The sequence below is a fragment of the Oryzias melastigma genome, linkage group LG5, assembly GCF_002922805.2.
Source record: "Oryzias melastigma strain HK-1 linkage group LG5, ASM292280v2, whole genome shotgun sequence".
Taxonomy (NCBI): Eukaryota; Metazoa; Chordata; class Actinopteri; order Beloniformes; family Adrianichthyidae; genus Oryzias; species Oryzias melastigma.
The window spans coordinates 329,881-350,310 of NC_050516.1; the positions used below are offsets into that span (position 1 = coordinate 329,881).

General features: G+C 38.4%; 2 protein-coding genes across 2 annotated transcripts; both read right to left on the reverse strand.

Annotated features, from left to right (window-relative positions):
- Positions 1-23: 23 nt before the first annotated feature.
- trpc4apa (transient receptor potential cation channel, subfamily C, member 4 associated protein a) lies at positions 24-14,438 on the reverse strand. The gene is made up of 18 exons (XM_024270210.2): positions 14,254-14,438; positions 12,040-12,168; positions 11,714-11,830; positions 11,510-11,567; positions 11,339-11,394; positions 10,049-10,177; positions 7,896-8,097; positions 7,628-7,813; positions 5,992-6,134; positions 5,777-5,908; positions 5,626-5,684; positions 5,361-5,546; positions 5,183-5,273; positions 4,938-5,078; positions 3,393-3,504; positions 3,204-3,316; positions 2,443-2,649; positions 24-1,109 (listed from the first exon to the last, which is right to left on the reverse strand). The coding sequence occupies exons 1-18, from the start codon at positions 14,380-14,382 to the stop codon at positions 972-974; spliced, it is 2,328 nt and encodes a 775-aa protein (XP_024125978.1). The 5' UTR covers positions 14,383-14,438; the 3' UTR covers positions 24-971.
- A 1,553-nt stretch (positions 14,439-15,991) lies between these two features.
- si:ch211-25d12.7 (src-like-adapter 2) lies at positions 15,992-20,420 on the reverse strand. Its single transcript, XM_024269685.2, has 8 exons — positions 19,374-20,420; positions 18,899-18,992; positions 18,718-18,817; positions 18,550-18,636; positions 18,213-18,316; positions 16,933-17,085; positions 16,725-16,845; positions 15,992-16,504 (listed from the first exon to the last, which is right to left on the reverse strand). Exons 1-8 carry the CDS (start codon positions 19,443-19,445, stop codon positions 16,381-16,383), a joined length of 855 nt encoding a protein of 284 aa, XP_024125453.1. The 5' UTR covers positions 19,446-20,420; the 3' UTR covers positions 15,992-16,380.
- Positions 20,421-20,430: the final 10 nt, after the last annotated feature.

Genomic DNA, 20,430 nt, shown 5'->3' on the forward strand with positions numbered 1-20,430 from the left:
AAAATGACTGAGCAGAGTCTTACTTTAAACTAACACCTGCATAGTTTATTCTCATCCTATTGCGGTTCTTACAACATAGCAACTTTTGTTACAGAGTGAAAATATTTTTAAAGAACAAATGAATTAACATATATTTAACAATAAAAGTCATTCAACTGTGCTAATGTTTTATTCTACACTTTTTCCAGAGTTAAAATTCATTTCTTTATAATCAGAACAAACCAGCAAAGTAACTTAATAAAAAAAAAAAAAAAAAAATCAGTCCCTGGGTAAAGCTTTTAAAGCCACAACAGAACGAATGGTTTGGCCGGGAGGAACACTGTGTGACATGTTGAACGTGTAAGCCGGGCCTCGAGTTTCCTAAATGATCCGATTGGAGCCGATCAACTACAGCCACCAGAAGAACCAAGACGAAATGAAGGTGTGCTTTGGAAAGGAGCCCTGCATTTATCATATGGAGATGTTCTCCACACACGAGGCAGAGGTGGAGTCAGCACAGAGGATGAAGGTAGTGTGAGAGGGAGGCTGGTGACTCCCAGCAGCCCCGTGACACGTCCAGCACATCTGAATCATGATCCGTTTCACAACTGGTCGATATTTCTGTTTTTTTGTGGGATAGGTTACATATAAAAAGGCTCTCTCTGAAAATTTGCTAAAGCAGAAGACCAAAGCACGCCATTTTCCATGGGCTCACAACCATTTAACCGTGTGACGGATCCAAGCAGCTTTGCTCTTCTTTTTCAAAAATCAGGACGTAAATTAGTGAGAAAACTTTTTTCGGGCGAATTCCACATCTGCGACGACAGCCTCCATGCGAAGGGTACGGATATCAAGAAGGTGAGGCTTTACATCCACAGTGCGGTCACGAAGCACCCACAGGGCTCGGAGTCGCCACCGGTTCTGGGTGTCCGAGTGTCCTGCAACCGTTTGCTCCGTCCCATTCCCGGTTAACAGAGTGAACAGGCGGGAGATCAATCCTCCAGAAGGTCCCTGTCCAAATCCTCAAAGGGCTCGTCGATGTAGCGGACTATAGCGCACAGAGAAGTCCTGTCCAAGCCCAGAAGAACCGACACCGTCTCCTTCCAGTAGCTGAAGGGGATGCAGGAGCTCTGAGGGGAGAAACGGGAGGTTTCACAGCAGCAGCTTTTACTATCATCAGGATTAGTAGTTCTAACTTTCTTATTCACAGGGACAGACAAAATACTCGACCGGTTTACCGAGTCCCCCATGAAACAAAACGTCATGTTTGAGAGTGTCTTTTATTGAGGCCAGTCTGAGGCACACCTGTGCAGTAACCATGTGGTCTGATCAGCTTCTTATGGCACACTTGTTAACATGGGATGGATCATCTCAGCACAGATTTAGACCGATTTGTGAACAACATTTGAAAAAAATGTTCTTTTGTACAGTAGAAAATAGGGGTGTGGTATCACAAAACTCACGGTTCAGATCATTTCTTGGATCAGTAAAAAGGGGGAAAAAAGGCAACTGTTTTTTTAAACACACTTTTGGGCATCTAAAATGCAGGTTAAGATAAAGACCGTGGAAGGGATGTGAATTGTACGCAGTTTGATCAGAAAATGGATGTAAATGATGCATGCCAGGGGGTGGAGGGTAGGGGATCCCAAGTACATGGGAAGTGATCTGTAGGGATCACTACAGGGATTATTACACCCCAGCAGAAAATATTTCTGATCTTTGAGTTTATCTCATGACAAATGGGAGCAAAACCAAAAGTGTTGTATTTATATTTTTGCTCAGTGAGAACCAGGATAACCGTTTTTAGCTTAAACTTGTTAATAGTCTAATAATTTTGGAAACTATTTACATAAAAGTTTCAAAACTTTCATAGACTTTTCAAAATAAAAAAATGTTTTGTTGAAACATTTGAAACTCAACAGAAACAAACTTTAAAAACTCAGGAAGCCACACAAAATGTTAAATATAATTTAGTAAGAAGTTTCTTAGCCAAAAGTGATTTATATAAAGGATAAATAAAGCTCAGTGAGCGGATGGAGTGTTCACCCACAGATAAGTGGAGTGTGGGTTTGAGTCCACAGTCGAGTCAAACAAATGGGACTGGAAGCCTCTCTGCTGGACACTCGACATTAGAAGTAGGATTGGGGGTTAAACTAACACATGGTTCCCGAGCACAGCTGTGGCTGAAGCTCTCTGCTCCTCGTGGGGTGGTCCAACGCAGGAACAAAACATTCAATTAGCTGTATTATAGAGTTTAAATGTAGATGTGATCTCAGACCTGCAGACGTCACATTCTTACTGTGATGCTAAGTGTTTTTGAACAGGAATGTGGCTCGACTGCCTGTTTGAAATGCTCAAAATGTAACAGATTGCTTCTCAACTTGACACTGAAAAATAACACTAACTTTTTGCTTAAACAAAAATGTTTGCTGTGGAATGCAGAACTCTACGTCAGCGACTCACGTTTTCCAGACAGGTGCTGTCTTTGTCCTTGTTGAGGTAGTGGTGCTGCCAGAAGCGCAGCAGGTTGTGAAAGTTGTTCAGCATGCAGCCTGGGTACTTCTCAGCGTACTCCTTCTCCCGCAGAGCGTTGAGGTAGAAGGGGAGCTTTGCTTTTCTCCTGGCCAGCATTAAAATGACCAAACTGGTGTTTAGGCAGCTCACGTTTTCCTGCAGACAGATCGGTAAAAAGTCAGACAATCTACTCAGTTAAACTCATTTGCTGAGCTGTAACTGCTATCATTTGAGATTAAATATTATGAGAGGATATTCTGGGCCTCAGAGGTTGTTTCACACAGAAGGATATTTATAAAAAAGGTAAGCTCGTATTTAGGATTTTAGAATTCATTTTTCAAATTTAAAAAATATGGGTGGAGAGAAATTTGCAAAAATATTGTTTTATTTTTGGTAAATGTTTTCTATGAAGACTGACTCAAAATGTGAAGAATTGTGGAGTACAGGCGTGTACTTATTGTGATTTTTGTGCAAAATATTGTCAAGACTACAGAGGATCCAACCCAAATGAAAGAATAGACCCAGAGTATTTGACTACACAAATAAAGACTTTAAATAAAAGTTGTTATACTAAAGTTAAGGGGACTAAAAAGTCACTTTTGAATCAAAAAAATGTGGGATATTTAATGCAGGCATTTAAAATTGTGTAAAACAATCTTAAAAAACAAGTTTCCTTGTAAAGACGTGACAAAATGAAAGGGAAATGAGACCTGCGTGAGCGTTTGTACGTTGATGATGTTGATGAGTCTGAAGAGGAAGGACAGTCTGTTCTCCACCCGGGCCATGTATGACAGCAGCGAGCACTCCGAAAGTACTTCCACCACTGAATGAGGAAGGACGGCCCGTCAGGCATCATTTACACAAAACCAAGGATTAAAATGCCGTTTCTGCAAATGTACCTTTGACATCTTCAGTCTGACTCTCAAAGCGGTCTAAAGACAGGACGATGCAGCGGACCAGCATGTTGGAGTCCACCAGAGAGCTGTTGATCTGCGTCAGGAAAGCCTGAAACTAATAAAGGAAGGAAAGGTTACACACACAAATGTCTCAAAAAATCCTCACTAACTGAGAAGCATTTTAAATTTAACATGATAAACCCTTGCTGCAAAATAAAACAAACCAAAGTGTTTACAATTAAGCTGCTGCACAGACCTATCAGATTTTATTCTAAAAATATATATTCAGGAATTGGTTGATGGTAACATTTAAACTTACATTTATGCAAAATATTTTATGATTAAAAAGGATCGTAATTTAAAAAAGGGGCTCAAGTCGGCGTCTGATTATTTCCAGTTTCCCTTAGTTTTAAGAGAATTGTTTATCTTTATTCTCTAAATTTCAGGTCTAAACTTTCTTTATACACTGGCTTAAAATGTTGAACGAAGCTTAAACTCACTTTTAAAGTGTAAACTAAAAAACTTCAACCTTGTCTGATTGTTTCGTATTTTCTAAATGTAAAATAAACTTGTTTACAACTTTATTGGCAACATTCTTGTAACATTAGGGTCAGTTGCTGCACATTATGAATGGAGGACCTGATGTGTGGGAACAACCGTCTTAATAAAATGAGTAGAGCTCCTGGTTTCTCAGTTAAATGCAGATTTCTTTTTCTGTGAAGTCAAAGGTTCTTCTTCTGCTTCCTTCCCACACGAAGAAACTTTCCAGCTAGCTTGGGCCTTTTTCAGTTTAGCAGTTGGAGCAGCAGCTTTAGGAAGTAGCAAATGTATTTAAGGCATGTGGCCGTAGTGAACGATTTGACATGCTATATGAGGGAGTCACAAACGGATGTGGTGGACAGAGTCTGGCAGTTTTACAAAATAAAACTTCCTTTAGAATTAGATAATTAAACCTGAAATAATTTAAGACATGTTTTCCCCTCTGCGGCCTGGTACTAAGTAACCGCCAGTACCGGGCTATGGCCAATGGGTCTAATTATTGTAGTGAAGACTTTAAGGTCCTATAACTTACTACAAGTTTCCTACAAGTTTCTTCAAGTTAAATTCAAGACTTTTAAGACCTTTTAAATGTCACGAATGTCAAAAATTAAAACTAATTTCTCTATTTTTTAGCATTCCCATTTCAAGCGTCTTATCTTGTGGTCTGTGCCGTGATGTTTTAGCGTGCGTCTATGTATACTTTTTTTTTTTTTAACCTGCGGTCAGCATTCAGCATATTGTTGCATAAAGAGCGTTTCTATCGCTGTTTATTTACATAATTTCATTGAAATATATATATTTTAAAAAAAAAAGTGAAACAGAGAACAACTTTTAAGGCTCAGATCTTTAAATCCAGGACATTTTGAAGGCTTTTTATGGCATTATTCATAAATTCAATCCTTTAAGGACTTTTTAAGACCCTGCGGGAGCCCTGTTTTTATCACTGTTGGCAATTTTAACAGTTAAAAAAGGAGGTGTTCACCACCCCCATAAAGAGCTTGTTGATACCTTTTCTGGGGTATTGACGTATTTGTTGAATCTTTTGAAGGCATCGATGTTGAACTTCATGAGCTCTCCCAGCAGGTCAAAGTAGCTCTGGAGAACGTCTCGAGAGGTGCAGCCGCTGTCTATGATGCAGAACAGGATGTGCTGCCAAAGGATGCGAGCAGACAGTGAGACGCTGTTCATTTGAAGATACACTGAACCCACTGATCCACATCCTTAAAAATCATGACTGAGAAGGGTTGTTTTACCTCCAACAGCCCCCTCTTCAGGAGAAACATTTGATCTGCATAAGAAGTGGCTCCTCTCAGAAAACTTTCCACGGCCCTCGCTTGCCAGAATCTACATGAAGTTTTCAGAAAACAAAGGCTGGGGCTCAAAAGTGCTTTCCTGTAACAAACAACCAAAGTTAGATGAGGTCACTCCCACCTGAAGGAGGAGTCAGGAGGCTCCCTCTTCATGACGGCGAGGAGCCGTGTGAGGAGGCCCTTTTTCCCGTCGCAAACTAAGCTCCTGTCTGTGTTGACGAGAGCTTCCACCTCTGGAATATTGGCCTTCATGGATATGGCACTTAGTTCATTAAGCTCTTGGCTGTTCAGGAGGAGATATTTATTCCTAAAAGACAAAGGCTGAATTAAAACAAAAGCAAAAATGAAACAAATTAAGCAGAAAAATAAGAGAAAAGGATCTTTACTCGTGGTGATCACTGAAACTTTGAAGGAGTCGCAAGAACTGGATTTTGAAGGATATTTCCTGCATGAAAAAAAAAAACCCAAAAACTTAGTATGACGGATCACTGGGAACTGTAATAGACTCTTAACTAGCAATAAAAAAGAAGTGCATACTGGACTACAGTCACAGTTCTCATTCTGGCCGTGCACGACATGATTTGAAGACGTGAATTTCCTCCAGATGAGCTTGTCAAACAGGTTGTTGAGTCCTGGGATGAGCCGGAACTCAGCTAGCATCTTATGAACCTGTGAAGACACACAGAACATCAGTGGGAAATGTAGCCCCGCTCGGATTTAATCATTTGAAACTCTGTGAGAAAGAAATGTACCTGGTTCCTCTGCCGGCCCATAAGAAGAACGCAGAGAACATAAAGAACTTCTACTTTATACATGATTTCATGAACAATCTTCATGGATTGAGGCAGTCTGTGTCTCAGGGGGCTGGTGGCCAAAGAACTTTCATCTGATGACTCTAAAAGAGAAGAAAAACAAGAAGACAACTGTGAGTCTCCAGAATCGAGAGACAGCAAACATCTCCAACATACTTTTGGTGGCTCACCTGACTCACGTCTTATGAGCCACGATTCAAGTCCCATGTGTCACACTCATGGAGCCGGCTCACCAAAGCATCAATACACTACAGTTTATGTCATAAATTGAGTGTTGGAGCACCTTTGGATTCATTTTGTCCCATAATATTATCCTGTAGCTCTTAGTAATCTGAGTATTGTTGATAAAATGAGCGGATATGTGGCAGAAGTGACTCCAAGCGCTGACTACCAGGTCGTAGTTGACGCCTGTCACTCTGCGGGTACGCACTGAGGTTTTTGGTTTTGAAGTGTCCGACGATAGGAGGACCAGCCCCTGTTTTCTGAAGTCCCACCCTGTCTTTCCTTTGTGTGTTCTTAAAATAACACGAAGGTCTGATGGAGTCAGGAGGTTGATTTCCATGAAATCTGTTCATTTCTGCGGCTGCAACAATATATTGGGACATGTTCTGTTACCATGACAACCCACGAACTGTGTACCAGATAAGTATTCCACTTTTTGTGAAAAACTATTCAAACTTGAAAAATTATATAGATTATAGCACTAATATTTGCTGAGTGAACAAGTAAATATCCTTTGAGGTGTTTATGATCACACACATAACAGCTGCAGCTGTGTGAAACACATGAAAATCAGCTACAAGAGTTTCAAAGAAACACAAACTTTTTTTTCACATGGTTGTGCAGGAGAGACTTGATGAGGAAGGAAAGGGTTTATTCATAAAAAGCAGAACCATTTAGTTTCACTGGCAGAGTTACAGCAGAACACATCAAACTTTTGGTCTTATTGAAAATTTTAATAGAGAAGACTGTCGAGGGATGGGTCAACATTTTAACAAAAGCTGTAACAAAAACAGAGGGAAAACAAACCCACTTCCCTCCATCATAAAACCCAATAATTAGACCTGAAGCATAAATAACATTGGTGACAAAAAAGTTCCCAAGCGGGAAATGGAAGACCGGAACTCCCGATCAGAAATTCTAGAAACTTTGTATCGTTTCTTTATTTAAACTGTTTTGGCCTAAACAAAATCTAATGACTCTGAACTCTAACTCGTGGATTCTGCTCTGGGGAAGGAACACCTGCAGAGTGACAACTCGTGAGCTGCGACCCAAAGTCTGTGAGCGGCAAAAGTCAGTGCTGAGAGCCACTTCTGCCAGATAGCTCTTCATTTTATCAATAATACTCACACTATTGAAAGCTACGGGATGTTATTATGGGACAAAATGAATCCATCATGTCAAAAGGTGCTCTGATACTCAAATTGTGACATAAAATCGCATTGAAGCTTTGGTGAGTCGTGACTCAAGTCTCACAAGCCACAACCCAAGAGACTTGAGTTACCAGAAGTAGGTCGGAGCTGTTTACAGAATGAAATAAAGATGGACCCTGCATGACGAGTGACTGCTGCCTCACCTGTACTGCTTTGCTCGGTCTCCTCAGTCGCCATCTGCATGAGGGCATCCAGCACCAGGGCATTGTCCAGCCATGTGTACCAGTCCTCCAGCTCCTGCAGGAAGTTCGCCCCTGTGGCTTCCGACACCTTTCTAGTTGCCAGCTTGCAGAGACGCTCGATAAACCCAGGGATGTTTAGGAGAGTCACTGAGGGAAAATAATTCCCTCTTAAAACCTCAAAAGTTTTCAAAACCACTTATTTGACCGTAACACTTCTTAAAGAGCCTACCCTGGTTGATCTCTGCCCGTGAAGGGCTGGCGGTCTTCTTTTGATGAGCGTTTTTGGCCAGAAGAGTGTGCTTGTCGTCATTTCCCGCGTCCGGCTCAGAGATGGTCACAGACAGGATGCGGCAGAAGTTGGCTAGCTGTTGCTGGTCGAAGCTTTGGACCAAACCGGACAGGTTGGGGATGCCTTCCAACGGAATCATCTCCTTCAAATGCAAACAGATACATCTGTCACCAAACTAGGAATTTTATTACAATGACCAACAGTCACATCAAAAATAGTTAAATTCCCCCAAAAATTTAAAATGAAATGTTAAATAGGCAACATCGGGTTTTAATGACCAAAATGTTAAGCAAAGAATAAAAAAAAAAGAATATTAGAAAACTACAACAGGAACAGATTTTGTTTTGTCCTCTATGCTGCTGCACTGACTCAGTTTGAAAGAACAGCAGGGATACAAGATATTTTTCTCACTTGTCAGAACGGCAATCATCATATCTAAACTGCAAGCAATTAAGTACTGAAATTAGAAAGATGTAAAGATAAAGGAGGTTGGGGAGACAGAATGTTGCTGGAAAATGTGAGATTACTCCCAGGTGTTCACACCTTTGGGTCAAAATCACCAGAGAACGACAAATTCAACAACTTTGTTACCATAGTAATTTCACATCTGATCTTTCATACAACTATCTATGAGAAAAGAAGTGTTTACTGAAATTGCAATTTAAGTTAAAAAAAAGTATTATCTATACTAAAATCAATGGAAATCTGATGGCTTGTATCTCAATCTTAGATTTATATTGAGCGTTAAAGGAGTTTTCTGTGTTGCAAATGTAGTAAATGGCACAGACACTGCCTTCAGGAACCGCTGTGGGAGTTATTCTCATGGCTGTGTTCAGTCATAGTGTCAATGGGTTTGAGCTTTTCACCTTTAAAACACAACACTGTCACAGAAACATGAGGAAGATGTTAGTTTAGAGGAGAAGAGTGCAGCACAGTGGATGGAGTTCACAAGTGATGCATCAAAGCAGCAGACACACTAAACTTCAGTGCTGAAGTCAACACAGCAGCAAAAGACAAACTGTGGCGAAAATTAAATAAAAATAAACGTATAAAGAAGGACTGTATTGTGTAAAACACACGATCTACGCCTTCCACCAACGTGTGGTCCTGGTCCGTGAGACTGTTGGTACTGGATCACAGAGAAAGCAAAAAAACACAACCTACATTTTTCAGTTTTATTTCAGAAAACTACTGGATTCTCGCCACAACATCTGACTTATTATTGACACATCAAGTAGCTGGATCAAGTGTCAAAAATACATCCACTGCTCTCTTAAAGGGGCTGCGTGACCGCTAAACTGAAACCCTTCAGCTAGCAAAGTTAAACATATTTGGAAAGTTTCTTTTTGCAGGAAAGAGTCAGCGAGGAAACAGAAGAAGAGAATTTGGCTTAAAACAATAAAGAAATCTGCATTAAACAAACAAAAATCAAGAGTTTTTACTCCAAATATAGATTTTTTGTGACAGTAATTCCCACACACCATAGTAATAATGCATAATCTTCAGTAACCAGCTGTCTAATGTTACAAAGATGCTGCTAATAAAGTTGCTCAAATGGTGGACTCAGCATTATCATTGTATTAAGAAAAGACACATTTTAATTGTTCTTCTTTGCTAGCTTCCACCAAGTCATTAATGGGTCAAGTGAAAAGGTATTATTTTAATAAACTAAATCTAGTGTACAAATAAATCTTAATCTAGCTGCAGATACCACTGCACTAAACTACACAAATGCTTGCTACATAAATGTGTGATATACGAGTGTGACATATAACAAAAATATAAATTAACTGTTAACTATAAGACTTATACTGGTCTTTAGCATCTAAAAAGTTAAATATGTTCAATTTTACTACTAAAATTTCTATTCTTTTCCAAAGTGAAGATGGTGGTCCTGAGGAAAATCAGGTCATGGGTTTACTGAAATGATTACATTCTTAAGTGAAGATGACTGACATTAACTCATTTATCGATGCACGAATTGCAATAATGAGCAAGAAAGCTGTCAAGCAAGAAATTCTTAAGGGGAGTAAATTCCAATCTATAAGACAACTTAAAGTGTGATGCTATATTCTATTCAAAAACACACTGACCTTTTTAACACCAAGGATATCTTCAATTAAAGTAGCAGTCTGCAGGAAGGTCTTTTTGTTTGTCATCAAGGTGAAGAGGAACAGAACAAAGTCATCTCTCGCTGCCAGGCTCTTCGTCACGCCCTCTATCTACAAATTAAGACGAAACAATTTACTCATCACTACATCTGTCCATTTGATAGAAGATACTAAATATGCTGTTGCAGATAAAACACAAAAGGATACCATGCACACTGATTATATAACACATTGTAAAGTAAAGATGTCTGAATCTGATCACGTAAATGGAAATCAGGTCTGAGGACATCGTTTCAGACTTGATCAGATGATGCATCTCAATCAGAGATCGGATATTTATCTTATTATTATTGTGATTAAAGCTAAACATTTCAAACTATTATTTCAAATAACCGCCCTGGTACAAGTTTGCACATCGTGAACAGAATCACTGTGTTTTATTGCTGAAAAGCACAGCACTAGTTTGAGCAGGAAGTGCGCAGAAACAGTTTGATTTATAAAGTTTGACAGATTCTGAGTTCTGCGTCTAATAACTCTTAAGAAACGATTAAATATAAACAGCAAGTATTTATATTGGTTTGTCTTATCACAAACAAAGCCCTTCATAGTAATTTAAAACATTTTTCGGATGAAAATTTAACAGAAAGGACTGCCAAGGGTCTGTCTACAAAGGGGGAGCTCTGGAAAAAAAGTGAGAAAAATAAATGCAAAATGTCTCAAAAGCAACTTAAAGTAATAAACGTTTACCTTGATATGAGAAAGAATACCCATCACATTCATGCTACAAATATTTTGGAAGAACGATGTCTTTTTCATGGTTAGGAAATTTTAATTGAAAATATGAAATCACAAATGATCCAAAATGTTCAATAGTTTTGAAGATACTGAAGCTACGGTCACTAAACTTTCTCGTATTACTAATTATGAATTTACTGTCTAACTGCAACAAAGATTTAAGTGAATCAATCTCTGCTTAAATCGTAAGAATGGGTCTTAATAATCAAAAGACCAAGAGCTGAGAAGATATTAAAGCCACAGTGACCAAACTGATGCAAATAACAAATAATAATTTAATAGTTAAGAATCAACATTTTTTTCTAGCTGACAGTTACACTATTTCAAAAAAATTTTTTTAATTAAACATTTTCATTTTTAATGTGTTACAAAAGTGTCAGATCTGGACTAAATATTTAGAATGTCTCAAAACTGAATGATTTGTAATCAGATCAGAGCCAAAAAAAATGATTGGGACAGAAAAGCTCAGATACTTACACATATACCACAGTTGTATAGAACACTAAGGCAGTCTTTAACCAAGTCTTCATTCACTGTTGAGATAAAAGCATTGAGATGTGGGTGTGAGCACCAAAGTAAAATAATAATATAAAAATAACAGAATTTCCCCAAAGTAAACAAATAAAAGGTGAGATCATGTATACTTACTTTTGGGGGTTTTCTTCTGCATTGTTAGTGTGGGTCTCATCAAGATTTCCACAAGCAGCTTTGAAGAAACAATGTTTGTAAAATTAATGACTGATGGAAATGAGAACAAATCAGATATTCCATACAACACTGACACACCACACATCCTAAATGTCTCCAGCTTCAATACCCACAAACCACTGAGTCGTATACTACAGCACTTACATCAACTCCACCAAAAAGGTCAAAAGTGTACATGTTGGGGAAGGTGGATTCCTGAGCAGTTTTTCTGTCCTCTGTGACACAGGTCATCGCCTCAAAGGACAACCTTGATGACAATATCTGAAGAAAGATCAAAACATTTAGACTGTTGCATTTCTGGATAAAAATAAAAAAGAGGAGATCAAAAACAAAAAGTTAAATAACTCCACTCAGTTAAAATAGATACAAATACTGGAATATTTAATGTATGCAGTCTCATGAGAATTCATTTCTGAGTCATTGAAATGTTATTTGTGCTGCTGTTGTTTGGGTCAAAATGTAAAGACTACCTTGAGAAAGCTGTGGGCTTGTAGAAGGTCACTGTTGGGATGGCTGCTCTCATAGAGCTTTTGGAGGAGAACAGGGATGCCATACCACTTGTTGTGTTTATCCGACTCCTGGAGCAGTCCAGCTGGAAGCTGCAACACAAGTTAGATATCATAAAAAAATACTGCAGCACAAATATAAATAAAAAGAATCTTAAATAATAGCTTAGGCCTTTCTTAAATACTTTTAACCCTTTTCTTTGCATTCAACTTTCACTCATTTTTAGCTTAGTTTAAATGGCCCAGTTTATATTTTTCTCTCATTAAATTACATAGTAAGACACGTGCTTTAAAATCTCATCTCAAGTGGCAACTTGATTTCAAACAAAATAAAATTTGGGTCATCGATGCTGGGCCTAAAAAAATAAATCAGTTTCTTGCAAATATAAAAAAGTGACCTCTTTTGTTAAAAAAAAGTAGTTTGTACCAAAGGAATAATAAAAAAACGTAAAAGAAAATAAGAAAATTGTTGTAGAAAAAAAAAACGAAGGGGTGTTTTCAAAATTGGGAGAAAAGTTAATGACTATAACTTTTGCTTTCATTCTAATGCAATAAAAATGTTGAAATATATTGATAGATTGTTTGCTTGTTCGGTAAAATTCATTAAAACGCAAAAGTACCACACTTCTATGTGTATACTTGTTTAAAAAAAGAAAAAAAAAGAAAACGAGCACACATGACATTGTGTATTTTATCCAAAATAAAGTCAATTTATTCAATTTCTTGGCTCATTAAATTGATTAATTAGCTATAGTGTAAAAGTAAAGGTTTGTATTTAAAAATATTTATGATAAAAAAATATTTTCAGTAATACACTTTCCTTTTTTGTGATACAATAATAGGATAGAAGAGGACTAAATGACCCTGTTGAGACCCCCGTGTAACAAATTGAGCTGAATTTCTAGACACAGTTTGCAAATGTTTTGTTGTAAAAATATTTAAGTACACGCAATTCTGTTACATTTGACTTTCTTACTAAATTTGGTAAAATAGGTAAAAAGTGTGGGATGTGAGAAAAAAAATCAATAAACTACTTGATTTCTAAGTAAAGAGATCCATCAATCTATCAAGACTCAATATATTTAGAGTATTTCTTTTAGTGTAAATTGTGAGTGTGTCGAGGTTTTAAAGAGGTATTTTTAATATTAGAGGACAACAAATAAATTACTCAAAACACAAATAATATTCTGCATTATTGTACATTTTAAAGGAACCATTTCCCAAAGAAGACTGTATTTCAAGTCATTTTTTTAAGTTTTATGATAACATTCAGCAATAGCACGAGCAAAAAGAGGAATAACATGATTTTGACTGCGTCAAGGCTAACGCACAAGTGGCTATAAAAGAGAGAATAGCGTAATGTCATTATTATAGTAGAACACAATCTTGGGTGTACACTGTAATCTAACTATCGCAATAAGAACAGAAGGTAAATAAACTGGGGATTTGGAGGAACAACGGGCGAAATTCTCCACTGTAACAAATGCCGCTCGTTTCTGGTATGATTACCAAATAGATTTCCATTTCCATATTATAAATGTAGTGTAAACTGTTCCTTTAGTGGGAATAAAGGTTACATTCGTCATCGTTGTGCCAAACAGCTGCAGAGCCAAACTCGTTCATGGAAACGATAGGTTATGCGGTTAGTGTGTTGTTACGTAATCACCTCTGAGCCGTTCAGCTGGCTTAGCAAGGCAGCTAGTTAGCAACAGTTAGCCCGTTAGCTAGCACGAATACACCTTAGTCCTATTTGTTGTGGTCTTTACAGAGATGGCTCAACTAAGTTATCAACTAATACTTGCTAAACGAAGTCTGATAAAAATACGAACACTAACCTGAAGAAGCTGGACTTTGTTCAGCGTCTCATCTTCCATTGACGCTAAGCTACAAGGCTAACAACAAAGACCGATTTAATGCGGAGCTATCGGTTTACACCTGCTAAAGCCAAAAACGATGTTGGGTTGACTGGCAAAAAGTACTTTGATAATTCGTGGTAACACGCTTTGTTATATTTAAGAACGACGTGTGCTGTCGTGCCTTCCTTTGAGCCACGGAGCACACGATCAATCTCCAATTTGGACCCACAAACAACGTCTTCCTTTTTGGGCTTGATTCCAAACGCAAGTCCCTGGTTTAAACATGGGTGTGTTTTATATCTAAACGTGTCGCTTCACTTACCTGTGTTCCCCGACTGAAACCCCTGCCAGTAATTTTACTGGCCGTGAACTTTGTGACAATATTACTGCTGCATTTTCTTAGTTTTCCTCTTAAGCAAGGCGCGTCGAGCCCCAGAGGCGTCGCCATCATTTCTTCTTCCTGGACTCAACTGTTTAGGCAGGAAGTGGAAGCCTTTGATCAAATGCTGGAGGTGATAAAGCGGTCTCTGCTGGCAGACATGTGAAATTGCAATCTTCTTAAGATGATAGAGCGACCTCTGCTGGCAGACGTGTGGAATAGCAATGTACTGGAGGTGATAGAGCGACGTCTGCTGGCAGACGTGTGACATTCGGAGATTCTACTACTACTACTACTACTACTACTACTACTACTATCATAAAAATGACAATTCTCAATACAATAATCATAATCATAGTAATCATAAAAATGATAATTGATGTGTTTTAGACTTGAAATGTTTTCTAAGGGCTTGCAGTCTATACACCACAATGCAATTTTTTTGGGTCAACTTTTCTCTTGAAAATTATGAAACACTATGTTTTAAACTTTTTCTGGGATATGCATAATGAAGTCTGGAATAATGTAGTGTTTATAATAAGAAGGTATTAACCAAAATAAGATAAATAGCACTTTAAGTTACATTAATTGGAAAAATGTCATATAAATACAATTTGATTTGATTTGAAATGTGTAAAAAAAATTAAATATTTAAGTTAAGTATAATAGGGGTTGGATCATTTAAGTTCACCTACTCCCACTCCTTTTTAAGCACCTAATTAAACTGTTTTTGACCATCTTTAGAGTTATTGGATTCAATGTGTAATTTATTGTATAAATGGGTACGAGTACTTAAAATTGCTTATTTTACATTTGTATGTGGGTGCATATGTGTATAGCACATTTGGTATATGTATCAACTTACTTTATTTATTTATTTATTTATTTATTTATTTATCAAATCATGACTAATACAATTTATTTATTTATGCATTGATATATGTCTCTTTTGCTTCTCTTATTTATTTATTTTTTGATAGATTGGTTGATTGAAATAAATTATTTCTAATTCCAATTCTGTCTAACATTTGAACAAATCCACATAAGGAGAAGAAAATAGAGATGACAAAAAAAAAGGTTATCCTATCATTTAGTTGGGTAAACTCCCTTTCACAAAAAAACAAAACAAAAAAAAAACATTATTTGTTCATTAAAATGTAATGTTTCATATCTGAACATTTATTTATTCTTTAGTATCCATCCATCTTCTTGACCGCTTCTTCCCTTTCGGGGTCGCGGGGTGCTGGAGCCTATCCCAGCTACTGATGGGCGAAGGCGGGGTACACCCTGGACAGCTCGCCAGTCCGTCGCAGGGCCCCAATCACACACACATTCACTCTCACATCCACACCTAGGGACATCAATTAACCTACGAAGCATGTTTTTGGACGGTGGGAGGAAGCCGGAGTCCCCGGTGAAAACCCACGCATGCACGGGGAGAACATGCAAACTCCACACAGAAAGGTCCCAGCCGGGATTCGAACCGGGGCCTTCTCGCTGTGAGGCGAGAGCGCTAACCACTGCGCCACCGTGCAGCCCTCTTTAGTATCACTTCACTATAAAATTACTATAGTTGGTGTGGAGTTTAAACTGGGTATACATTTAAGTTAATTTTGGTCATTTTCTTTTATATAAACAAGAGTATAATAATTATTTTATTAAAAAGAAAATGTGCTACAAATTCAGTTTTCTATATGGTGGCATTACGTCCTTTACTTGCCAGTCTTTATTGGATTCCAACAACATAAGTACAGTCATATCACAGATATATTGATGACTTGCGTTGTTTTAAAAGTCGTTTCCACAATAATTTATAAGTTAAGAGAAACAATAACAAATAAAATAGAAATATGTTGTAATATCAGCTCACACCTCTTTGCATGTACAGAAAAACAGTCTCCACATATCTCTGAGCTGTGTAGTGTCTCAGTTCCTTCTTGCTGCTCCAGAACAGTCCTCTACAGTCATGCAGGACTTCTTCCTCTGGCTTGCTCCTGCTGCGGTGGACACGGCGCAGTATTTCATGCTATATGTTTGATGTCGTTATCTCGGGCCGACCAAAGGCATTCCTCAAGTGTCCCAGCTATGATCATCGCCCTCTGTCATTTGGAGGTAGGAGCTGATAGCCTCCCTCAGTCCTTCGCTCACCAGAGAGTGACCTGACTCTGTTCTCTTTCTTCTGAGAATCACTGACCTGAATGGAACAAAAAAAGGGATTTGCAATGAGAGTGAGTGTGAAAACAGATGGACGATTTATCAAAAACCTCTAAATTTCATGTATGGTGTTGGTGGATTTTGTACTAAAATCCCAGGATTTCACTTTTAACCAGTCTGAGCGTTCTCATTCCTCTCACATAATCAAACAGTGAGTGTCTCTTGTTCCACTACAATCATTATATGCAAACATTTCTCACCTGCTGATGTCTTTCCAGTTAATTGTAGGCCTTCTGATAGTGTTGGGGACGGGCCTGGGGGTGTCTAAACCCTGGATGAAGCAAGGCGCCGTCAGCTGGCAGCACAGGCCGTTTGGAAACTCTGTGAAAGGAGCCCCAGTTTTCTGTCAGTTTGATGAATTCTGTTGTCTGACAGCATCCAGCAGAGAGTCATGGCTTCAGTTCTGACCTGAATAGTGTTCCACGAGGCAGTGTAGGGAGGGGAAGGTGAGTCCTGGGGAAATATAGTACCAGCTGTTTTGGAGGCGGTAGATGCGGTAGTGCTTCACAGGGTTCACTTGTAGAGAGTTGGTTCTCATCAAGATGGATAGCGAGTGGCTGTCTGAAAACAGAAACATCCCACAGATGCAGTTAAGATATGTTTGTTCTGACTTGACATAAACCGACGTTTCATCAGATTCAACAAAAAAGCAAGGTAATTACACGAATTAACTTGTTTTCCTAAGAAAAATTATTCTAATTTGTGGGACAAATTTCTATTGTCCTACATATTTAATCTTTGTTTCCAAAAAGTTTGTGATTTAAAAAGAAACATGGAGGATAATTAGAACTTTAAACTAATGAATATTGAATTGTGTTTGTGTCCTAATTCTATAGTCTTTTATAGTCACTTATAACAAAGAAAAGAAGAAGGATAAGAACAAATAAGTAAAATTAGGATCACATGACTATTTTTTTCCAACAGGAAGGATTTCTTCAGGATATATTTGGTTATGATTTACCTAATCTGAGCAAACATAGACCCGAGCAAGCCTAAAAACAGCATTAAAACCATGAAACCAGGGACATTTATGAATGATTGTCAATCAATCAATCAATTGGTCAATCAACAACAACCAACCAGTTAAATCAGCCAACCAATCAATTGGTCAATCAACCCAAAACCAACCAACAATTTAATCAATCAATCAATCAATCAATCAATCAATCAATCAATCAATCAATCAATCAATCAATCAATCAATCGGTCAATCGACCACAACCAACCAACAATTTAATCAATCAATCAATCAATCAATCAATCAATCAATCAATCAATCAATCAATCAATCAATCAATCGATCAACCAATCGAACATACAAATACATAATCACACATTTAAGCAATCAAACAAACAAATAAAACAAGCAAACATGCAATATTACAGTTAAATTTAATTTATAAAGTGCTTCTTATGCTTTTCACAGCTTTTCAATACAATACATTCAATATGTACTTCTCATGAAAGTAACTGGTAAAAGAAGCTCAAGGTATTCCTCTATAGAGGCTCAGCATTGGGATTCTGTGCTCTCCAAATTAAAATAATCAGAAGTTTCACTAATCCCCCCCCCATCCCCCCACCCCAGACAAATTGGAAAATAAAGATTTCAAACACTTTGTTGTAAACTAGTTCATTTACACAAAAGGTTAAACTTGATTTAAGTTGTTTATAAAACCGTCTACTCTCACCTCTGTTTGTTTCGGATTCTCGGATCAAAAAGGATCCATTCTGGTTGTTGGGTTTCTGCAGCAGCTCCTCCGCCTTGTATCTGCTGATGCCTGTGTACAGCCACCTGTAACAGAGGACGTTACACCGTCATACTGGAACACAAAAATACAGTTTTGAAGTTTGGAAAGTTCATTAGAAGAAGATCTGAGCTTGTTGAGTAGGACTGAAAGTGCAGGAGGCAGAGGCTAAATGTGTCAATGGAGAACAAACGCTTCTTTCCAAAGGTTTGTCTCTGCGGAGGTACAGTTCACCTACACAGACAGTGTGCCTCATTCATTCTCATGAACAGTTCCTCACCTGTGCGTCACCTTGGCTGTATAGTTGGTGGGGATGTAGCTCTCTCGGCCGGTGGTCGAGGATCTCACCGTGATGAAATCTCCATCCCTGTTTTTGTTCCAAAAAAGGGCGCTCTTTAGGGAGATTTTTTTTTTTTTTAACTGAAGCATTACAAACAGTTCCACTTACTCTGATACGACGAGGAGTCTCTCACCAGCGAACATGATGGGCTCTGTGTCTTCAAACATTGGGTAGTCATGGAGCGACACAATCACACTTTCCTGGAGGGCTGCAGAGCCACAGAGGAGAGGTGAACATTTGATCTGGGGAATCTTAATGTTTCATATGCATGTCTGTGATCTGAAACTACCTGGTGAGTCAGATTCAGGTGAATTTTCTAAAACCTCTAAATTCGAGTGACATCTGGTAAAGCAGGAGCCCATTTTCCGGCAGTCTGTCGAGACCTTAAGAGGAAAAACAAGCAAATATAAATAAAGACAAATCTAACTGGTTGTTGAATGCTAACTCTGTCTCACATAGGGACTGTACATTTGTCTGCCAAGGCAACCAAAAGTAAAATACACAGGATGTGCCAAGCCACAACAAAAAGCGCTGGTATCCTGTGTTCAACTGCATGGCAGGAATAAGGTCCACATCTCAAAAGGGGAAATTTTATTCTATTCATGCAAAATATATATTTTTTCTTACAAGCAGCAATGACAGCAATATCTCACACTTTAAAATATGAATGTTCAATCTGTGCAACACATTTATATCAGTCAAATGACACATACTTAAAATTTTGGAGACAGAAATTAAAAACAAACACAAAAATGATCACTCACCTTCTGAAGTTCTCTGTTTGGAGAAGCAATAGTCCTCAGAAAAGCCTTTACACTGCTAGTCGTCTTGGTCATAAATCCGTGTTGGTACTCAGCATAAACATGCAAACATGTCAGTTTGAATCCAAACTCAGGCCTGCTGATCCGACGGCTCCTCTCTCTGCTCACTTTTCATAAAGACTGTTTTTTTTGCAGCTGGAGGCGATGAAGGCTGTCTGAAGGAAGCAGGTCTCTCGCCTCACCTTTATGCATGTCGCGAAAGCCGCAGCTTCCTGTGACGCGCGAGAGTTTCAACATCCACGCAGAGAACGTCCTGGACCGATCTGCAGACCGTTGAGATAATAGCAGTTTACGGAATGAAGTGTCAGTGTACGTAAGCGCCCTTAATGTTCTGTGCAGGACGATCCTGCAAGGTGGCGTGGATGTCAGAGAAGGTCAAAGGTGAAAGAACATCACACCTAAAAAACAACATCTTTCTTTCCACTCTGATGCTATTATTAACTGTGGGAAAACTTCTGCAGGAGTTCACTCATCAAACCTTTTTAAACATCAAAAGCGTGAAAACTTAATTCAGGTTGCACAATTTGAATGTAGTGTTTGTGAGAAGTCGAAAGAGCAGCAGGGAAACGAGAGCAGATCAAATCAGTGCTGAATAAGCAGATGGAAAGTTTGGCATCAAGACTTACTGTTCTGTTTGAACAAATGCATCCGATTGGTTTATGTGTTGAGCATTTATAGGGTTTCACGTTGATATAAACTGGTCTAGAAGTGGTTATTTGAGAAGCGGCATGAAGTTGAACGTCCTCACATGCAGGAGAACAACTACCCAGAATTCTGTGCAGCACACCTCTTTGAAGATGCTAGTAAACAGAAACACTTCATTCTTGTTCCAGTTTGTTCTTTTTCACTCTTTTTTTTTAGTTACAAAAGCAGCTGATCTTTGTCTTTTGATGGAGAGCTAAATATAGCCGGCTCATCTGTGACAACAGCAGTTATCACTCAGCGCGGAAATAAGAGCAAGTGTGGTTGGAAACAATCTCAACCACAGTCTCCTCACTTT